We start from the raw sequence: 21,603 nt of genomic DNA, 5'->3' as shown, positions 1-21,603 counted from the left end.
CCGATCTCTAACCACGCCCCTCCATTTTCCTGTCTGTGGTTTTTCAATACAAGCTCACACCAAATGTCAATAACTCCTGCTCAGAAACAAATGCCTCTAGCAAAATTTCCCCACAGTACATCGCATGTCACACTTTTAACACAATCTCGGAACGAGTTGACTTCCTGAATAGGGGTTTATGCATATCAAAACAACTTATATGTAAAATTAAATCTTCTGATTGTAAAGATTTAACAATATTTATATTTATTTTGGCTGATTTTTTACAGGTGTTGGGTTCCACTATGTCTTTTTAAAGTGTTGCTGGTTTATCCAGATCATTCCTGACTCTTAGCTGTATGTTTAAAGGACGTTCAATCATACAGTAAATGGGATTATTGGGAATCAATTTGAATTACAGCAATGCCACAATGCATTTCAGTCAACAGATATTTATTCATTCGTGACCGTTTCACTATGTACACTAGATAGACAACGGTTTGTGGACACCTGACTGTTCCAAACTGTTACCTCAAAGTTGGGCCCATTCAAGGATGTTTTTCGATGTGGTAACATTACTTTTCCCTTTATTTGGACTAGGAGACTCAAACCTGTTTCAGCATGACAATGCCCCTGTGCACAAAGCCAGCTGCATGAAGATACACTTTATTGCCAAAAGTTCCTTCCACTCTTCTGGGGCGATGAGATTCCCCTAGATTTTTGGAATGCGGAGCCTTTGTGGAGAATTGTGCTCATTCAAACACAAGGGTCTCAGTAAAATCAGGTGCTGTAATTCTCAGCATCCTTAGACGTCCTGGACAATTGTTTGCCTCCAACTTTGTTAAAGAACCACATATGGCTAAAAAAGTCAGATGTCCCAATACTTTTGTCCATATAGTGTATGCTTTAAATGGGTTGGAGTGGAAGTTCATGAGTAGCCTGCTAAAGAGTGCTGAACTCAATCTTATTGAAATCCTTTTGGATAAATTGGACTGCTGAATGCACCCCAGACCTCCTCACCCTACATCAGTATGAGTTTACTAAAGCCCTTGTGGCTGAATGAGCACAAATCTCTATAAACTCACTCAGAAATGTATTTTACCCAAAGAGTGAAGGTTATTATAACAGCAAATGTGGAATGGGATGTTAAAAAAAAAAAAAGGTAATACACAAGGTAATACATAAAAAATTTAATAATCCAATAAAACTGCTACTAGAAATTGCACTGAATTAATATTCTAAACTTTTATTATAATTTATGCAAATATATTTGCAAGACATGTTGAACTTGAAAGCGATTGCATTATTTTGATGTAATTACCTGGAAGTTATCACATTGTCTAATACTGTTTAATGTTGTTTTGAATTCGAACACTTTAATGAATGAAAGCAAATAAATATCTCATAGTGGCCATTTTGAAAATGTGAATTTGAAGTACGGCTTTGGCTGAATTGTCATTCATTAGATTTCCAGTGCTTTGATTTCCTCTAAAGCAACTTCTAGCTGCCTTATTTTCCGACTTTGGGGAAATTGCATACAGAATAGAAACGTATGCTAATTGTGGGGTGTCTGAGAAAAAAAAATTCCAGGAAAATATAATAAATTCCCATTAGATTAAAGCTCATTTTAATCCACAATTAGAATCAGAACCAAATCATCTTTTCCATTACTACAAACATGAGCTGTTCTGATAGTGGGGGCTCAGCCTCCATTTCTCTTTTAGTCCCCTACAAAGCAATCAATGATCAGCTGTGTAAAACAGCACATCCTTTCCAGATAATCAATGAGTTTAGAACAGGGATGTTACCCTCCAGCAAAGAGAGTGAAAGGACAAAAAGCTACAGCCATGACATTTGAATTGACCTATGCAAAAAATAACACGTCCACAGCAGTTCTTTTTTTTTATTATATATCTGCAAAAAGGGCATTCCTTCCAAGTTTGACAGCTGCAGTATCTTTTCAACCACATACCTCGTTTTATGGGAACGACTAAACTTTCAAACTTTATTTGGAACATTTGCACACCTGCTCATTAATCCAATTGGCTGTTGGATATTTGGCAGCAGTACAATGCATAAGAATATTCAGATACAACAGTATATAGTTTACAGAGAACACAAACAACAACAAAAACTGACTCAATGAGCAAAGGAAAAGATTATGGAGGGAAGAAATGAGACCCCCGCACCAAAAATGGTTCAAACTGACTGGAAACCTGTGGTATCATAAATAAACTCTTTACAACTGTGGTGAACAAAAACGCATTTCAGATATTACAACACTTTAAACCAGAAAACTGAATCAAGGTCCATTTCGATCAGGCAAAAACACGAATCCGACATCGGTTTGTTCGTTTTTTTAATTTTTTATTCTATTTTTTTTTTTTTTTAATTCTAAACTTAAACTACCCAGTTTCAGTCACTTGATTAGCCGAATTGATCATTGCAAGAATAATTAGGTATACAAGTGTTCCTCATAAAATGGTCCATGAACATACACCAGAGCTTTATATTGTACATACACAAGGGAAATCAATTGAAAACCTTTTTTTTTATTTAAACAATGTATTGCTTGCTGCAAATAGATGGCGCCAAATAGTATATTTTCCCCACATAATCAACAATTACGCCCCTCAAAATAAAAAACGTTTTTCTCTAATGTATGTTCACACTTTTAAGATTTTCATTTGACACCCTGACACACACACACACTGAGATTTTGAGAGACTAGTAACGTCATAAATATCTTGAAATGACCAAGTCAGACGGAGTGAATGCTGATATATTGTGAACAATGAATAGAATTAAACAATAAAAAAAAAATTTTTTCTTCTTGTTTAGTTTATAGAAAACATGAATACTACATTAGATGCTTTAAGTAGCCACGTTTCATGTCCTAATGACGTGAATGAGCAGAACTAGACAATCCAACAATACACCGAAACCTAAAACAAACAATGAAAGCAGAAACATGGGCAGAATTGCTTAGTTTTTGACAACAGAAAAAAACAAAAAAACAACAAAAAAAAACAACACACACAGGGTGGGGGGGTTGAGCACAGTTCTACAGTCTGATCAGCTCTGCTGACAGCAGTGAAAAAAGAAACCACAACCTATTACAGAGCAACATTTTTTCCTCAAACGTAATGGCTTGTTCTGTTTTCAAAGTCTTTTGATTTGTAGTCAGTGATGAACTCGTGTGCTGAAGCAGGGTTGTGTCTGGCTTCACTTGTCCCTGGGGTATAAAATGTCTCTGTGGCAGCTCCGAAACGTCACTCCACCACCAGCTCGAAGCCCTCCGCCTCCTCAAACTCTGCGTTCATCTTTGCAGCCAAAACGTCCAGTTCCGACATCTAAATCGTGGCAGAGTGAACAGTGTCAGAAAATTTATAAAATCCATATAAAAGCGCTATTGAAAGTTTAATTGGGCATAATGTTTAGAGTTGTTTTGTGTACATGTTTTACACTGTCCTGTGTTGTCTAATCCAATGTCATTTGTTTTGAACAGCCTACGTCTCTATGTCAGGTTATGGAGCTCTATGTTGCGTGATGTAGCACCAGGATTCTGAAAAAACATCTAATTTCACCGGGTACTGCGTCAGCAATATATGGTTTAAATGACAATAAAAGCTTTTTGATTTGACTGCAAATTGGTGTTATTTTATGACTTGAGATGGTATTTATTTTTCTATAGCAAATGTACACTTTTAAATGGGGAAGGGGGGTAGGTGTCTAATTCTACTGCATTATTTACACTGTTAAAGAGTTCGATTCTCAAGCTAAAGGTCGTTTCAAAAAACAATTTGGATTTATGACTGAGTATTTCTGTGCGAAATACATCCCTTTTGGGCTTGTTTAAGTTTCAGAAAGTTTTTTTTCGAGCATTTAAAAACTGCGGAATTCCTCGTATTGTTTCTTCCCCTGGGAAAGCATATGCACACAGCAACCAGAGCAAGTGCAAGAACACGCCCACCACCATGCTTCATTCGTTTACGAGAGAAGAACTTTTCCTGAAAATTTTATTTTTGGATGAGAGGGAACCTTGTTCAGTACTCACTACATTAAACACCCCCTGCTGTAGTCATTGTTGTTGTTAATGTTCAATTTCAGACCCGGGATCCAATTATGAATCAAATATGTTCGGCTGGATCCGATTGTTAGATGTAAACTTTATAATGTTAAAAGAACTATGTTCCTGTATTATTAATAGCGATGTCACAACTTTGAGGACGATCGCTATGCAAAAGCTGTCTTTAGCTCCTCCCACAACACGCCTCCAAGAACTCAGCTGTTTTCGGAGAGAAGAGTAAAGCGCAGTCTTTTATTCATCTGATAATACTAAAGAAACTTTGGAGATATCAAAGATGCAATCCTACGTTATTTGAGATCATTGATATGGTGCAGCTTTCTGTAAGAATGATTTAAAAAGGAGTCTCCAGGGTAAAAACTTTGGACCAGTCGGAGGTAAAGCTGAAACTAAGTTTGCAAAGCAATCTTCAGGATGTTATGACCATTATACAACTTCAATCAATAAATCTTTTTTTTTTTTTTTTTTTTTTTTTTTTTTTTAGTGTTTTTCACACCCATCCACGCACCCGCATACATACAGTATATATACCGTAAAAGTTTATACATTATGTTACTGTAAATTGCTGTCTTGCTAAATTATTTACTGTCATTTGTTCAGTTATTTACAAAAGGACAGTAAACCATCGCATACCGATCACTGTGCTCTAAGACTCCTGGGTAGATTAGGGCATGTTTTCTAGTTATGATGGGGTGATCAGAAAACATCTCCATCATAAGGCAGGGACTACCTACACATTCAGGTACAAATGCAATTAATATACACACTCAGACAATTACTCAAGTCATTGTAAATAAGTCAGAAGTTCACACGGGCCACTCAGGTGCTTGTTCAGAACCTCACCATCTCAATACTGGACTACTGCAAATCGCTCCTGGCAAGTCTGCCTCTAATAAGATATCCGACCTCTGCAAATGATTAAGAACGCAGCCGCAGTCGAACCTTCCTAGGTTCTCCCACACTACCCCGCTGTTACATTCCCTCGACTGCCTTCCTGGAGCTGCATGAATCTGATTCAAAAATTTGATGTACAAAGCAAAAAAAAAAAAACCTCTCTATACATCACACCACCTCTCACTCACACTGGACCACACTCCCTCCGATCCTCAACCACTGCTCAAGATGTGCAATTGGGGTACAAGAAGACATGCTTTCAGACTTATCTTTATTCTGGCATCTAGGCAGAAGAATGAACCTTCACTTGATGTGTGATTCTAAACGCATTCTAATGTAGCAGGATTGGAATGAATATATTGATGGACACGAATGTACTTTTATAAGTTGCTCTGGATAAAGGCATCAGCCAGACACCGGACATGGAACTGTTCTATTAAAAATGAACACATTTTTTCCCCCATTTCAAAATTCCATACACATTTCAGACTCAAATATGCAGAGCTCCCTAAAGATTTTTTAGGACCATATCATAAGGCACCAAATCACGTTCGACACACGGCATTTTATCAAAACTTCAATTCTAAAACAGTGCAATGTTAATCTTTTATAAATTACATTTTTAAACTGTAAACCTCCAGTCAACAAAAACGTAGTGTTTTTATTAGTGTCAAGGTAGAATATGTTTTATTGAAAAAAATTTTTACTATAGTATGGAAACAATTTTCTTCATTACTCAGTGTTTTATTTCCCCATACTAATCCAGACCTGTAAAATCATCAAATTCCATAAATTTCCAAAATGCGTATTAACCCTATGAACCCGTCCTTTCCTCACCTTTATTTGCTGAACCCTCTTCCTCCGTGCGTTCTTCTTCGCCAAGCGAACCCCAGGAATGTTCATGTCAGGCTCTGGGGGGTTAGAGATGCTCTCCTCAGCTGCCGAGAGGTTGAAGGATCCGACGCACGTAGTGGAAAATGCTCCTCTGGACGTGTCGACTTTACGGACCACCTCCGGGGTCTGGAGCCTTTCAAACCCAAACAGAGTCTCTCTGCGAGTGGGGGACGAGGCAGACTGAGGGATGGTGCTGTCGAATGAGCGGTCCCCCGTGCTCAAGCGACTGTACGAGCGGCGTACTTTGTTTGACCATACAGGGTCCTGTTCGGGTTGTCCTGTATGGGGAGAGGGCGATGCAGAGGCCTGGATGGGAGAGAGGATCGTAGGCTTGGACACTGTGTTTTCAGCTTGGGCTGGACTTGAGGTCTGGGGCCTTTTTCTAGATTCACTGGACACTCGTTTCTCCACATTTTCCTTATCAGGCTCTGATGTGGCCTGTGAGAAGAAAGCAGAGCAAAATCAATCAAATTCTTCTAGGAGCAAATTCACTGAATTATATACATGTCCTTTTAATAGTCACCTGGGTTTTCCTTGGTGCAATTTTCCTCACAGTGATCGAGCGTTTGACAGGCACACATGGAGCCTGTCAGAGGGACAACAGAACAGAATTTATACACATGAAAAGCAATCAAATTAACTTTTGTTTAGAACACCTTTGTCCGTTTCTCACCGTGGCTTTAGGAGGCATGTGTTCTTCATTCGCGGACAGCCGTGCTGATCTCCGCCGCTGTGGGACGCCTCCATCCGACTCTATGGAATGAGAAATTCAATTGATTTGAAAAGGAGATGACGTTATACACTCCTCTTACATTTTAGTCTTTGGATTGTAGTTAATCCTGACATCGGCAACTTTTTACACTCACAAATTTGCATTCTTTATTTCTTTCCAAATACAAAACCAGTGTACAGTACATAGAGGAACAATCTGTGTTGACATTTTCTTCCTTTATAACAACTAAGTGCATCTAAAGATACTAAAATAGAAAATATATACGAGGAATGGGATAGGCAAGGGATGAAATGTGGTAGGTATGGATGGATAGATGGATGGATAGCGCTGCAGCTTTTGATTATTTTAGTAATCGAGCGTTATACCAATTATTCCATCGATTAATTGGATATGAAGAACTTTATCTTCATTAAAATGCAATAGTAAAAATATACAAGAGAAAAAAACGGAAATGTCTCTCAAAACTAACAAGTAATTTATAATTCGAATGTATAAAATATACATTTTATTGCCAAAACTGCATACAAGAATATCTGTGAAAACTAAACCCATTTAATGCATTTCATCACCATATTACATCAAAATCCAAATAAATAAATAAAAATGTAAAAAAACTATTTGAATCAACTTTAAAAAAATGTTTTTTTTAATGTTTTAGTTTGTAATGATCCCAAAACTTTGGAAACTTGGTCATTTTCTTTGGCCTGAATCTTCTCCTCGCCCCACGCTCCCCCTTTTTCCATTGTGCGGGTTCTTCTGTGTTCACCTATACAGAGCGTTCCAGGGTTTAGCGAGTGGTGCTGCGGTAACAATAATCCGTGGGGAAACACAGTGCTCAATGTGTAGTTAAATGAAAAACAATTATTTGCCTCGCTGCATTTTTCTATTGGAACATCGCCGATACGCAAGCAGACTTGAGGAGAATTTGAACTGACAGTGAGAAAGCTAAATGAGGAAATGTTCCAGGTCTTCTGCTTCTTTGGATTTTTTGTGAAATTTAATGCTGCTGGGTTGCTAATTAAAATCTCAGCACTATCAAGCTGCCACTGTTGGGCTTTTGACCAAAGCCCCCTAACCCTCAAGTGCAATGCAGTGCTATATTTTATATATAAAATATACCACACACACACACACACACACACACACACACACACACACACACACACGTTGATCTGGATATGATGTCTGCCAAATGCGCCACATGTTTCTTGGTCCACACATTAGGGTTCATTTATTAATTACCCCCTTTAAAAATACCACTCTGTGAATTTAGGTTACACAAGTACAGCTCGTTTTATGGATTCCTGACTCTTCCATTTTTATAAGCACTCTGGCCTGAATATTTCAGTGTCCTTACTGTATTGACTGGGTTTTAATTTCAGCCCTGGTTTCCAATGCTGGTCCTGGAGAACCTGGTGTGATGCACATTTGTATTCATTCCACGCACACACGTGTGTCAATTCCAGAGATTTGGTCGATCAATGAAATCTGGTGTGTGTGAGCCTTCCTTCATAACATGAGGAGACCACGAGCATCTAACCGCATCCGAGACCTCTCTGAAAATAAATTTAAGTTAAGGCATGACGCCCGTGGTCTCCTCCTGTGCATACCACCAGGTTCTCCAGGACCAGCATTGGAAACCGGTGTCAAAAGTAAAACCCAGTCACATGAACCTTAATGAACTACAGCATAAATCAGAAGGGTGTGGGTTCGAATCCCAGAGCTCTGTCCTTCAACACCATGAACCTACAAAAATCTATTCGAAAGTAAGTCGCAATGGTGTGAACGTGTTTGACAAAAAACCTTGTATCTTGGAAAATACAACATAATGAGGCACATGGAAGACATTAAGGGACTTGAATTGGAAATGAGTACAAACGAATATTACTGTCAGGGAAGACGAATGTATTGAAATTGGTACTTTTGTTGTTGTTGTTTGCTTGTTTTGGTTTTTTTGATCTGTTTTACATAATTTATATGTTTATAATGAGAAAATAAACCCAGAAGACGGAAGCTGCAGAAGTGACACGCAATGACAATTTGAGCTCGAGCACGTGTTTTAGAGTAGAAAATTGAAATAATAATAAATGCATTTTTTTTTCTTAATAAATAAATAAATAAAAGATATGTTCCTACTTACTCCTGATCTCCTGATTGTTTTTGTTCGTTTGTCCGCTGGACGCAGTTCTCGGTGTTCTGCCGCTCATATTGCAAAAAGCAAATAATTCCGTGTGTTTGAACAGTTACTTCGACATTCACGCACACGAATGAGCGCAATAATCGTTCCGTAAAACTCCACAGATGTATAAAATGTTCTTAAACTAAATAAATTGCTTGTAAATGCATTAATCCGAGCGCTGAGGTCAAGGAAACTCCGGCAACGTTTCAAAATTGCGCGCCTGAATAAAAATGGCGGCTCAGGGGGGCGGGGCTTCGGGTTGGCTCATCATTTTATTGTATTGTACCGCGATTAAAATATATTCGACTTTATATAATTAAACTAGTAGACAGTTTTGTACAAAAGTAAATAAATACATATTTTAATAATACTAACTGCTGTTACGTTTTGCGCACTCTTGTATCAGTCATACATCATTTCCGCTTTTTAAAGCAATGAAACATATCTGAATGCATTAAACATAAGAATAAATCATCAATATTTGTGACTTTATTATATAATTTATTATCGCATTTCATTCGTGATTATGACCTGGACCATATATACTGCGACAAATATTTACGAAGTTGTTCGTTTTTTTTTTTCTCTTAAAATAAAAAAATAAAAAACAATTTTCAATAAATGTAATGGATTATATAATATAGCTTGGTTAAATTTTAGTTTATACAACAATTTACACGCAATAAAAATTCTTTTGTTTTGTTTTTGAGTGTGGCATAACCGGACACCGTGTGACGTCACTGCTGTGCGACGACAGCGGAAGAGACGTGGCAAGAAGGGAAAAAAATCCTTTCCGGAAGAATATGGTGCTCAAATATGAAGCTTAATCACTAAACTGGAACATTCGACTCAGTTAAGAGAAGACAAGCTTGTGGAGATTCCCTGAAATCCCTCTGTAAGTAAGAAGGGTTTATATTTGTTTATTAAGTGTCGGATCTCTGACAGTTCGCCTGAAAACGTGTAGCTAGCTGATTATTATTACTTGAGAACTAGCAGAGCAATCGTCATATCGTGTTCTGTTGTTTGTAAGTATGAGTATCTAGTAATAATAAATGTTTTGCTAGATATTTCTTAGTAATCTGTCTATTAAATCATTTAATGGCGGTTGTCAAAGGCCTAATGGGTGTGTTCATGTGCAGTTTGACAGGCAGACCATGGGTCTGTGTAAGTGTCCGAAGAGGAAGGTGACGAACCTGTTTTGCTTCGAGCATCGCGTCAATGTGTGTGAACACTGCCTGGTGTCCAATCACAGCAAGGTCAGTTTTCTAATTGCCTCCATGATGGAACATTTCTTCTAAAAGGGTTTAAAGGGGCTTTTATAACTTGTCCAGTACAGTCCAAACCATGTACGCTATGTTGCCAAAAGTTTTGGGTCACCAGCCCTTTCCTGCTATATGTGGTTCTTTTCCAAACTGTTACCACAAAACTGCATGCACTCAGTTGTACTAGGTGCGTTTTAATACAATTTTACACAATCACTTGAATTTGAAAACCCAAACCTTTTCCAGCATGGCAGTGCCCCTGTGCACAAAGTGAGCTCCTTGAAGATCCGGTTTACATGCTTCGGAGAGGAAGATCTTGAGTGGCCTGCTATAGAGCTCTGGTGTCATCCCTACTGAACACCTTTGGGATGAATTGGAGTGCTGACTTCACCCCAGGTCTCCTCACCTACATCAGTACCTGCCTTTTGTAACACCCCTTGTGACTGATGAACACAAATATCCATAAGCAAAATCTAGTGGAACACTTTCCCAGAAGAGTGGAGGGAATCATAAGAGCAAATCGGGACTAAATGTGGAATGCCATGTTTAAAAATCCTATACCACACTTTTGAGCAGGTGACCCAATACTTTTGGCAATATAGTTGCTGGGATCAGAACGCAGGCTTGGCCATGTTAAGGGTCTTGCTCAAGAGCCCAGAGTGGCGATCAATTGGTGATACTGGGGCTTGAAACCCTAAAGAATCAGTAACCCAGAGCCTTAACCAGCGAGCTCCCACTTCCCTGTCACGCTGGAATGACAAAATAACGTCTTTGCACTGACTCATGTTGTTCTGCTTCTGTTTTGTGTAGTGTATAGTGCAATCCTACCTTCAGTGGCTCCAGGACAGTGACTACAATCCTAACTGCAGTCTGTGTAATCAGCCTCTAAATTCCCAGGACACTGTGAGATTAGTCTGCTATGGTGAGTCGTTTTCGAAGTATTTGACAGTAATTCAAATATAGAATTAATTTACAATATCCCTTTTTCTTCTTTTCCCCCTTACACACAAGATAAACCGTGTATTGAGGTAGATATTGTATCATATTATTGTATAATATTGTTTACTTGCTTGCAGTCATCTTTTAGTTTGTCTGTGTAATACCCAGTTCACTCACACACAGTGGAACACTTATTTAGTAATCCCTTGTTGCTCTAGTTTCGCACGATTCCTCTTTAAAACCACTGATCACAGTATTGTATAATAAAAAAAAAAATCAAAATCAAAAAACCAATGATTATCTGTGAAATAGAAATCCAAACAACCTTTTCTTTCCTTCTCAGATCTTTTCCACTGGTCCTGCTTGAATGAACTGGCATCGCGACTGCCCCTGTATACGGCACCAGCGGGTTACCAGTGCCCGACATGCCAGGGACCCGTTTTTCCTCCCACCAACCTCGCCAGCCCTGTGGCCGACATGCTAAGAACACAACTGTCCTCAGTGAACTGGGCACGAGCGGGTCTGGGCCTTCCACTGGTGAGCATCAGGGTATATTTATACAGGGTTTCTGCAGAGTCTTAAAGCGTGTAACTTTTAAAAATCCAAATCTAATTTTCCTGTTCTAGGTCTTAAATAATATTAAACGGGTCTACATTTTCCGATGTCCATGTAACAAGACCTCTAATGTTTATTGAAATGCTCCTGCAGCACTTGAGAATATTTGTGTGGTGGTGTAGTTCTTTCTTTAGAAGTCCTCATACAAATATAGTCCTAGTCCTAATACAAATACAGTCCTAGTCCTAATACAAATACAGTCCTAGTCCGAATACAAATACAGTCGTAGTCCGAATACAAATACAGTCGTAGTCCGAATACAAATACAGTCCTAGTCTGAATACAGTCTTAGTCCGAAAACAAATACAGTCCTAGTCTGAATACAGTCCTAGTCCGAAAACAAATACAGTCCTAGTCCGAAAACAAATACAGTCCTAGTCCGAATACAAATACAGTCTTAGTCCTAATACAAATACAGTCCTAGTCCTAATACAAATACAGTCGTAGTCCGAATACAAATACAGTCCTAGTCTGAATACAGTCTTAGTCCTAATACAAATACAGTCCTAGTCCGAAAACAAATACAGTCTTAGTCCTAATACAAATACAGTCCTAATTTAAATGAGACCGAAGTGCAACAGCCAATCAGCTTTCTGTTATTGGGGAGAATCTTTCTTGGATTGTACCACAAACATAAAAGGGATTTTATTTTTCAGCTATGGGGAATATGGGGGTTTAGCGATATTTGTTTGAATAAAATGAAATTATGACTTGGTTAAGTCCAGTGGCTAACAATGTTTTTGTGTGTGTTTTTAATGTTGTGAAAAAGGTCTTACTTTCATTCTTAATGGTCTTAAATAGGTCTTAAAAAGTCCTAAATCTGACATTGTGAAACCTGCAGAAACCCTGTTATAGTAAAAGTGAAATCTGATGATTACACATTACCTAAACAACAATTGTGGTATTTGAACAAAATGTGTGATTTTGTTCAAAGCCACATGTCCTTTTCATCCTGTTCATGTTTTTGTCTGCTTGACAGAACCATACATATTCGTGTTTCTTCTGTTAGAGCTTTTATAATGTGGTGCTTGGAGTACAATTCTCACATACTGACCACTAGATGGCAAAGAACTCTGAGGATTTGAGAATTAGAATTGTTGCTCTCCACAAAAAAAGGCAAAGGCTATAAAAAGATCTGTAACAGCCTTAAAAACTGAGTCACAGTAAAGTACAGGGTCATACAGAGAGGAGGTCCAGCTGGATCAGGCCTTGCAAGGGTCCATCAATAAAGTTAAATTCGTTCTGTGTGTCAAGTGCAGAAAATGACTTAAAAAAACAGACGCCTGAGTGCTGCAGCATTGCTTTAGAGGTTGCAGAAGCAAAAGGTCTACTTGTCATTGCTCAGACCGTTTGCATGACCATCATCCCAGAACGAAGCTTTTCTGAAGCTAGCTCACAAGAAAGCCCGCAAACAGTTTGCTGAAGACGACCTGTCCAAGAGCATGAATTACTAGAACCATGTCTGTGATCTGATGAGACTAAGATAAACTTGCTTGGTTCAGATGGTGTCCAGCATGTGTGGCAACACCCGGGTGAGGAGCACCAAGAAAATAGTGGTGGTCTTAGCATCGGTTGCATGAGTGCGGTTATTGAGGGGAAACATGGATTCCAACATGTACCGTGACATTCTGAAGCAGAACATGATGCCCTCCCTTCAGAAACTGGACTGATGACAACTGCCTTGCTGAGGAAGGTGAAGGTGAAGAAGTGGCGAAGTATGTATCCAGCCCTGAACCCTACTGAGCACCTGGAGGGCATCCTCAAGCGGAAGATGGAGAAAAGCCATGTGTCTCATGAGCCGTGATGTCATTATGGAGGAGTGAAAGAGGATCCCAGCAACAACCTGTGCAGCTCTGGTGAATTCCATACTTAGGAGGATTAAGGCAGTGCGAGAAATCAATGGTGTTCACACAAATTTTATTGACAGTTATTCTACTAAATATATACTGCTACACAAGCTGCACATTGACTACTCTAAAATATATCCAAGTTTCATTTCTATAGTATTGTCCCTTAAACAGATTTAATGAATTAGTTGCTGAAATGTGAGATGCAACAAGTTCCAGCTCTGCTGGTAAAAGAGTTTCTGCTCTCCAGGTTGAAGACCAGCCTGAGGTCGAAGCAAGTACAACGCTTGATGTGACTGAATATACAGACTGGACCTTCAATGGTGAGCTTAATGTTTGTAATTAAAAATGTCTTCTAGGTTCACATACTGTATACTGAGCTCTTATCTTTCTTCACTCTCTTTTTTTCATACTGTAAACTCACATCTTGTACATCAGCGCCTTCTGCTGAGACCTCCATTTCTGCCCCATCACTTTCGTACACCCCAGAGGCAACAGTCACTCCGGCATGTTCACATCAGGACGTGGGACACAGCCACGGTGTACACAATAATGGAGGACCGGGGGTCCAGGAACACTCGGTCATTGACATGATCACGGCCACCGCACCGGACACTATCGTAATCAACAAAGGTATGAAATGCTGCGTATTTAATGACGAGAAGATGCTCAATTTATTTAACAGGAAATAATAATGGCTACCAAATTCTTTTAAAAAGTTGATTTTTGGCTGAAAGATTCTAGAAATTTTGGTCTAGGACACAAAAGAAGGACACAGTGTAACATTTCATTAATGTATTATTCAAAATGTTCTTTATCAATGAAGTAATCATGAGGTGGCCTTATTTATTATTACTATTTTTTTTGTGGATTTAATTTATTTCATAATATAATATTTTTAAGTGTACATGCAATAAAATGTAAGGATGCGTGTACATTGTTGGGGTTTTCTTCAACTGTGAGAGTGCAATTCCATTCATTTGGACTGTATTTAATATAAAAAATTTTATTACAGTGGAAGTGCATCTACAATGATGGAACTGTAATGAATGTATATTTGGTGTCGTCTATATGAGGACTAGTTCCCTTTTGAGTCTGGTTCCTCTCATGGTTCCTGGAGTTTTTCCTCGCCACTGTCTCGCTCTATTTATATTGGTAACGCTTCGGGAAAATTCATTTAAAATGCTCAATGTAAAGCTAAAAAAATGATATAAGAATTCAATCTATATCAGCATTAATATATTTTTATTATCAACATACATTTTTTATTAGTAGAAATTGAAATCTAATTTATTATCATTTAATAACAATACCAAAGTGAATAATAAATACAAAATGCTTTATTTATTATTCATTCCTAGTTCTGTGTGTTTGTGTGACTGATGCTCTCAGTTATAACTATTTCTATAAATTCTGTATATTTAAACCAAAAATCGTAATTGAGTCATAAAATTTCACAAACCTAAAAATGGACTTGTCAGACCCATATGGTAGACTTGTAGATCATTCTTCCGATCAGAAGGTCGTGAGTTCAAATCCCAGAGTCAACAACCCGGAGCTGCAGTTCTTATGCCTCACTGCTGTATAAATGTTTAAATGTAAGTCGCTGTGGATAAGAGCGTCTTCCAAATGCCATGTAAACGAATTCAGGGTGTATGTATAAAAACCTCAGGCATGCTAATTTACACTGTGTGAGTGTGCATCTTTATTACTTATTGAATTGTGTATATGCTTGTTTTTGTCTCTCAGCCTCATCACCTAGAAAGGTGTACGACACACGAGAATCAGGCCACACTTCGGCCACTCAGATCGATTTCGATGAAGATAAGTACAGAAGGAGGCCAGCACTCAGTTGGTTTGCACAGATCTTGAAGTGAGTTTCCTCCCATTTCTACTTCTATTATTCTGTGTATAAATGAGGGTCTGTATTCAAACTTCCTGTCACCATTTTATACAGACTGAGCATCATTTATCATTTATAAACATTAGTACAATTATTGGAAACACAGTATTCTACATAAATCTTTTTGAGAAACTTCTCTTTAAATACATCTACAAATCTGTGGGAAAATTTGTTCACATTCAGCCTGATGCACAAAAAATTCTGTTATATGGAGTCTTTCTGGCTTAAAAAAAAATTTGTTTCACGATTTGTTTATTGAAATTTTTTTTTGACGCACCCCAGCATCTCCTATGGTACCTTCATCTAGACATTATGTCACTTTATAAACTTAAGAGTGAACAGTATTTGACCAAATACCTCGAATTTTAATCCGCAAGTTGATCAGGGGTTGACTGTATTCCCACCCGCACCCCCAAAGCAAAAAATATATATTTTTCAAGTACATTTTTCTTCTCCTATAAATACGATTTTATTTGTCTAGTATTATATAGTGTAGTATTTATAGTATAGTATTTTCATTGTACAAACTGTCACGGACATCTGTACATATGACAAATAAAACTGAAAAATGACAAATAAAAATTGAAATTTATAGTTTAAAATCTGGAACTTTTTTATAGTATAATTTTTTTTGTAGTTATATTATAGTTTTATAAGAACCCAAGAAGTAATAACAGTATAATATTAAGGTGGATGTAGTAAACATTAAGAAACCAATATATTTTATTTTTATTTAATAAAAATAGTTTAAAATTGTAATAAATTAATTTCTCTTCTTTAATAAAACTACTTTTTTATACGTTTTCTGGAGATCTGTTTTCTTGTCACTATGATACTCTGTATGAAGTGCCTTAAACTTTGTGGTAATATTTTTGTCTATATAGTGTAGTTTACAATTAAGACGTATTAGTAGGTTGTGTAACATTTTTTCTTTACTGCTCATGATTAACATATTAAACGATAGTTAGTATAAACGATTACATTTTCCAGAAGTGAAGAAGGAAAAGGGCGGGGCTTCCGGTTAAGTTCTTATTGGAGTATTCAAAACGCAAAGATTTTTTATTAATGTCAGTTGGATGATTTATTAAGAAGATAAAGACTGTTGACTAAAAGACTGTAAGTGCTATTGCCGTATATTCGAGGCATAACTCGTGGTCATGTACAATCTCCTGTACGATTTTAACTTGCTCAGCTCCTACACCAAGATGTATTGCATATGGCTTATTTGCATAGGACTCAATATGAATGGAAATAACACCACTGACCATGTAGTATTGCATAGTACCATGCAATCCTTGTTGTAACCTGACATAGTTGTAGTCCTTCAAAATGTACCCTCACCTTCAGTGTCCAGGAAAGCCTGTTCTAGAGACACCCAAGCAGGCATTTTACAGCAGATATACTGGTGCTTGCATATTTGACATATATCGTTGTAATTTTAGCCACGTTTCATTACTTCTTTTTGTTTTTATTGTTGCTTTTTCTGTCAGGAACCGCTTGGGCCCTAAGAGACGGACATTCACACTAAAGCAAAGGATCTTCATGCTCCTCATTCTCGGAGTGATCGGCTTCTTTACCCTCATCGTCATCATGGCTAAGCTGGGCCGGGCTTCTGCTGACGAAGACCCCAACCTGAACCCCCTGTTTAACCCTAATATCAGAGTGGGCAACATGTGAACCAAGCGTGGCTCCTGTAGAAGTAAACGGGCAGGAAATGCAGCATAGCGTGACTGTTTTAAGGACCAGGACCAATGTGTGAAATGCCTTTTATCATTGCAGGGATGATAATGATGATGATGATGATCCATCTTCCTTTTGCTTAATTTGACCAGATGCAAGGAACTTGTTTGATTAATCATCCGGATGGCAATCTGAATTTTAGCGTATTTAACACTTTGCAGTGCGTTCATGTCTATGTGAATGCTGGAAATTGGGTATGTGTGTTTTGGGTTGTTTTTTTTTTTTTTTTGGTGGGAGGAAGAGAAAATTCTGAGAAAACATTGTCTAATTTGAATAATTTCATTTCAAAAGATTCAGTTTGCAGTTTTATGGTGTGAGATCCCCAATCTGCCCTTTGCAGCTCCGGCTAGAAACGAGAGACGTGTGTGTGTGTGTGTGTGTGTGTGTGTGTGTGTGTGTGTGTGTGTGTGTGTGTGTGTGTGTGTGTGTGTGTGTGTGTGTGTGTGTGTGTGTGTGTGTGTGTGTGTGTGTGTGTGTGTGTGTGTGTGTGTGTGTGTGTGTGTGTGTGTGTGTGTGTGTGTGCATACAATCGTTAATATGGTTCACGCCATATTTTTGTGGCTTAAAAATGGCACCGAGACGTGTTCTAAATAACTCGGTTAAACATCGTCCACTCTGTATATTCCACATGTTGATTGTGTAAAGTATTTTTAAAACTGAATTCAGTCCACAGAACTGGTTTGATTTGAATTTTTGTTGTATATCTGATCGCGCTTTACATTAAGGTTCACACGCCTGGTTTTATTTAATGTACTTAACAAGCTGTAAAGCTTCAAAATACCTGTATTCATCAACGTACATAACGTTTAATTAAATCCCACCGTAACCAAAATGAGCCAATAATGAATATGCTTGCGTTAGTAATTGAAAAAGTATGTAGTTGTAATAGTCAAGGTATAATTCAGGGAATTTTGCAATGCAATTTCAGTTGAATTTTAGTCATGAAGTGAGTAGAACAGCTAAATCAGTTGTACCATGGTTTGGTAGGTAAGGAATCAAACATAAATTGGGGATTTTGAATTATGCAAGTCAGATTGCATTTACCATTTACATTACAGCTGTGGTTCCCTCACCATCCACCTATTTTCCTCTGTATTGTAGCTAATAAGACATGTTACTGAGAAGCTTTCCTGTAATGGAAAAACTGAAGACTTGTATATTATGTTAAATATAAACCTTTAGAAACATTGGCCACACCAATGATCAGACATTTCTAATATATAACCAATTCATTTATCCATTTAAGGTATTTAAATGCAGCTAAATGTTTGACCAATCAGATTTGAGGATGTAGTGGTTTAACTAACAGTCAATAACTGTAGGGAAGGGAACCTGAATGTAAAGCGTTACTCTACATTAAGAAATCTGGTATATTGCGTTCACATTACATTCTTGGTTGTACTTTTTTCCCCTTCCTTTCTTTGCTTTCAAAAGGATCAACATGTATGAGACTGTACGATATGGACTTCTTAGCAGCCGCTCAAGTTTGTACAGAATTCATCTCTTGTTTAGATAAGTGATTCTGAGCTAACAGGAAATTTTTTTGCTCTGTTCGTGTCACACTCGCTATTAAATTATGAACTTAATACAAAGATCCCGTAGGTTTTTGTTTCACCCTCACTGACACGTCAGTTTCACTTACAAGATCACACATGAAGGTCTGATGCATCTTATGTATTCAGTGTTTTTGCAGGTTTCACCAAAGCAAACTTAAATCCTTTATGAAATTTAAGTTCTAGATGAAATTCTAGTTCAAGATTTGAAAAATCTTTAGGAAGTGATTGTTGATCCAGACATCATTTCAGAGTCAAGTAGGATCATTATTGGTGTTTTCTGTATTTTCACAACAAAGATCAAAAGTGCATAAATTTAAACATTTGAAAGACAAGACACTTCCCTATCTGCTATAAATGACCTCACAGCTAAGGTCAAACTGAAGAGTCCCAAAATTCAGAGCAAGCCTCAGGAGTGTTCGTTTGCCATGCTGGGCTACATTTCAAGTACAATTACTTTCTGTAAACAAAGGAAACATGAAAGCAGAAAGGAAGTCAAAAATAAATCTTTATTGTTAAGTGCATGTACATAGCATCAGACAACCAAATACATAACAAAACCTGCACAGGTACAACATACACAGTAGCACAAGAACCAACCTAAAAGAAGAGCTCCATATGGACCTGAAAGCAAGAAATACTCTGCATTAGATAAGGCTCATGTGCAACTTATCAAACTGTCGCCAAGCAATAGCTGGCACAGGAAACAATTCCTGATGCCAGCTATATAATGACAAGATAATGTACCTCCTTAGATTACACACACAGGCACAGAAAACACAGCGTGTGCCAATATGAGGAGGTGAATTTGAACAAAAATGCAACCAAAAAAAAGTCTCTGCATGTGATCTATTTATTAGTCAGTGTCTGAGTCCTGTATCTCCAACAGGTCATCTCTGAATGTCTATGCAGATCAGTCTATACATTAGAACTGTGCATGTACAAGGCATCAGTCTGTCTGACTACATTTCTGTCAAGTCAATCTGCTTGCCATCAGTGTATCTACTTCAGGGAGAAGAGGAAGTGAAGCCTGGCATGTGGGAAGAGACATTTAAAACCCACACTGACTCAATGCCCATCTTTAATAGCATCAGTGTTCATTTACTCATTGGATTATTAATGCATCTACAATTTACAATTAATCTCCACCTCTATTCTGGTCAAATATTAATTAGTCTTGACTCAAACATTCTCCATTACTAATAATTGCTTTATCAGGGTTGATAAATTTGGCAAAAAATGTTGCATGTACATACAAACTATTAGTAATAATGAGTGCTAACCAAATACATCCAAGATGAAGTCCTTGTATAACATAATCCCAACATGCCAATACACAAAAACACCCCTTTCTAATAAGTGCACATAAAGGTGTACAGGCAGTCCCCAAATTACGGTGGTTCAACGTACGATTTTTGAATATAGATTATTCAAATTGCATGTCTGGCTCCGCACCCCAATCACACACCCAACATAGTTTATACATTACGTGAGTTTATACATTACGGTACTATAAACTGCTGTTTTGCTGAATTATTTAATTTATAACAAATTACAGTACACTACTCCATACTGACTGAAGATTCTTGGATTCACAACCTTCATTATTAAGTTACAGTGGAGTCATTGCAATGCATCTCCATAAGTTGGGGAATACCACCACTTTTTTTCATTGATGCAAATTTTTACACACCATAATCTCTTTGCAGACGCCACATCCTCTTTCAAGTCTTGAAAATCATCCGTGTTGCACATTGACGCTCCCAAAACCCATTTAGGCAGAAACCCGAGAATTCAACCTTCACATATTGCGAATACTTATGTAATTGGCAAATCTGTGATTACCCACAAGGTCACATTCACACTGAACAAAATTATAACCACTTTTGTTTTTGCCTCCATTTCTCATGAGCCAAACTCAAAAGATTTAAGCCTATTGTGATAAAACTTCACATTTTAGAGTGGCCTTTTATTATTAAGGCACACCTGTGCAATAATCATGCAGTTCAATCAACATCTTGATCTGCCACACCTGTGAGGTGGATGGATCATCTGGGCAAAAGGAGAAGTGCATAAGTTCAGCTCATGAAAAATGGGGGCAAAAACAATTGTTTATAATTTTGTTCATTGTAGTTATGAAATCTCCGAACACTTCCAAGCAGTCCGTCAATCATCCAACACCGGTCCATTCCCCCACATCGACCTGAAATAGGAAATAACAATGATTACAAATCAATGAATGAGAACTACACTTCACACATCAGCAAGACCTTTTCTACCAAGTGCAACAGCTGTACCAGTGATTGAGGATAGAACCAGCTGATGGGATCTTGCTGGCACCGAAGACATAGCACTGGAAATTTCTATTCCTCCACACATACACACACGAGTACTGAGCAAACTACGTGCATGCCAAGAAAGGAGGGTTTATGCACGGGGATTAAATGCAAACAAAGGCTTTTCCAAAAGTATATACACCCCTGCTAGTTTGTCCAAGAGCATGCGCACAAGAAAATGGGCATATAACTGCAAGTTTTACTTATTAAAGACAAAAATGGGCAGACTTCAGAAAACTAAGCTCTACATTAAAATAAAACTACACAACTCTTACATAAGAGCCAATTGAGCCATTTTTTTCCTAATAAGTCTGGGGTAATAAGGGGTTGTTCAAAATGGCGTCCATGAGGACACGTGTTGCCAAGTATATAATATAAGCACTAAAGATGCGCAAAACAAAAGCTATTTAGAATAAAATAACTGAAAATCTGCTTACCGTCTACTATTTTTCCAAATATTATTTGGATTTTATCGACGTGGTTGGCGTCAAACAAAGGAACAGAAACACTTGCAAATCAGCTTGCCAACTGACATCTAATGCGGAAAGACCGAGGCTAGCAGCAGGCTCTACTATTTATACAACCCCTGACGTCATTTCCGCGTCACGCACAACAACCAATCCTCTATCGTCTTTTGGTATT

The 21,603-nt window shown here is 37.8% G+C and overlaps 2 protein-coding genes and 1 long non-coding RNA gene across 3 annotated transcripts; 1 reads left to right on the top strand and 2 right to left on the bottom strand.

Moving 5' to 3' along the window:
• Nucleotides 1-1,970: 1,970 nt before the first annotated feature.
• Nucleotides 1,971-8,992, bottom strand: cdca5 (cell division cycle associated 5). Its single transcript, XM_083532108.1, has 5 exons — nucleotides 8,728-8,992; nucleotides 6,528-6,607; nucleotides 6,378-6,440; nucleotides 5,798-6,292; nucleotides 1,971-3,332 (listed from the first exon to the last, which is right to left on the bottom strand). The coding sequence occupies exons 1-5, from the start codon at nucleotides 8,792-8,794 to the stop codon at nucleotides 3,252-3,254; spliced, it is 786 nt and encodes a 261-aa protein (XP_083388234.1). The 5' UTR covers nucleotides 8,795-8,992; the 3' UTR covers nucleotides 1,971-3,251.
• A 519-nt stretch (nucleotides 8,993-9,511) lies between these two features.
• Nucleotides 9,512-17,398, top strand: zfpl1 (zinc finger protein-like 1). Its single transcript, XM_083532088.1, has 8 exons — nucleotides 9,512-9,661; nucleotides 9,906-10,022; nucleotides 10,839-10,950; nucleotides 11,311-11,504; nucleotides 13,680-13,752; nucleotides 13,868-14,062; nucleotides 15,179-15,302; nucleotides 16,823-17,398. The coding sequence occupies exons 2-8, from the start codon at nucleotides 9,921-9,923 to the stop codon at nucleotides 17,007-17,009; spliced, it is 987 nt and encodes a 328-aa protein (XP_083388214.1). The 5' UTR covers nucleotides 9,512-9,661; nucleotides 9,906-9,920; the 3' UTR covers nucleotides 17,010-17,398.
• A 1,720-nt stretch (nucleotides 17,399-19,118) lies between these two features.
• Nucleotides 19,119-21,512, bottom strand: LOC310720680. The gene is made up of 3 exons (XR_014531799.1): nucleotides 21,399-21,512; nucleotides 20,319-20,828; nucleotides 19,119-19,249 (listed from the first exon to the last, which is right to left on the bottom strand). It is a non-coding gene; the product is annotated as an uncharacterized lncRNA (long non-coding RNA).
• Nucleotides 21,513-21,603: the final 91 nt, after the last annotated feature.

Source organism: Silurus aristotelis (assembly GCF_946808225.1).
Source record: "Silurus aristotelis genome assembly, chromosome: 26".
Classification (NCBI taxonomy): Eukaryota; Metazoa; Chordata; class Actinopteri; order Siluriformes; family Siluridae; genus Silurus; species Silurus aristotelis.
This window is presented reverse-complemented; position numbering and strand designations above follow the sequence as displayed.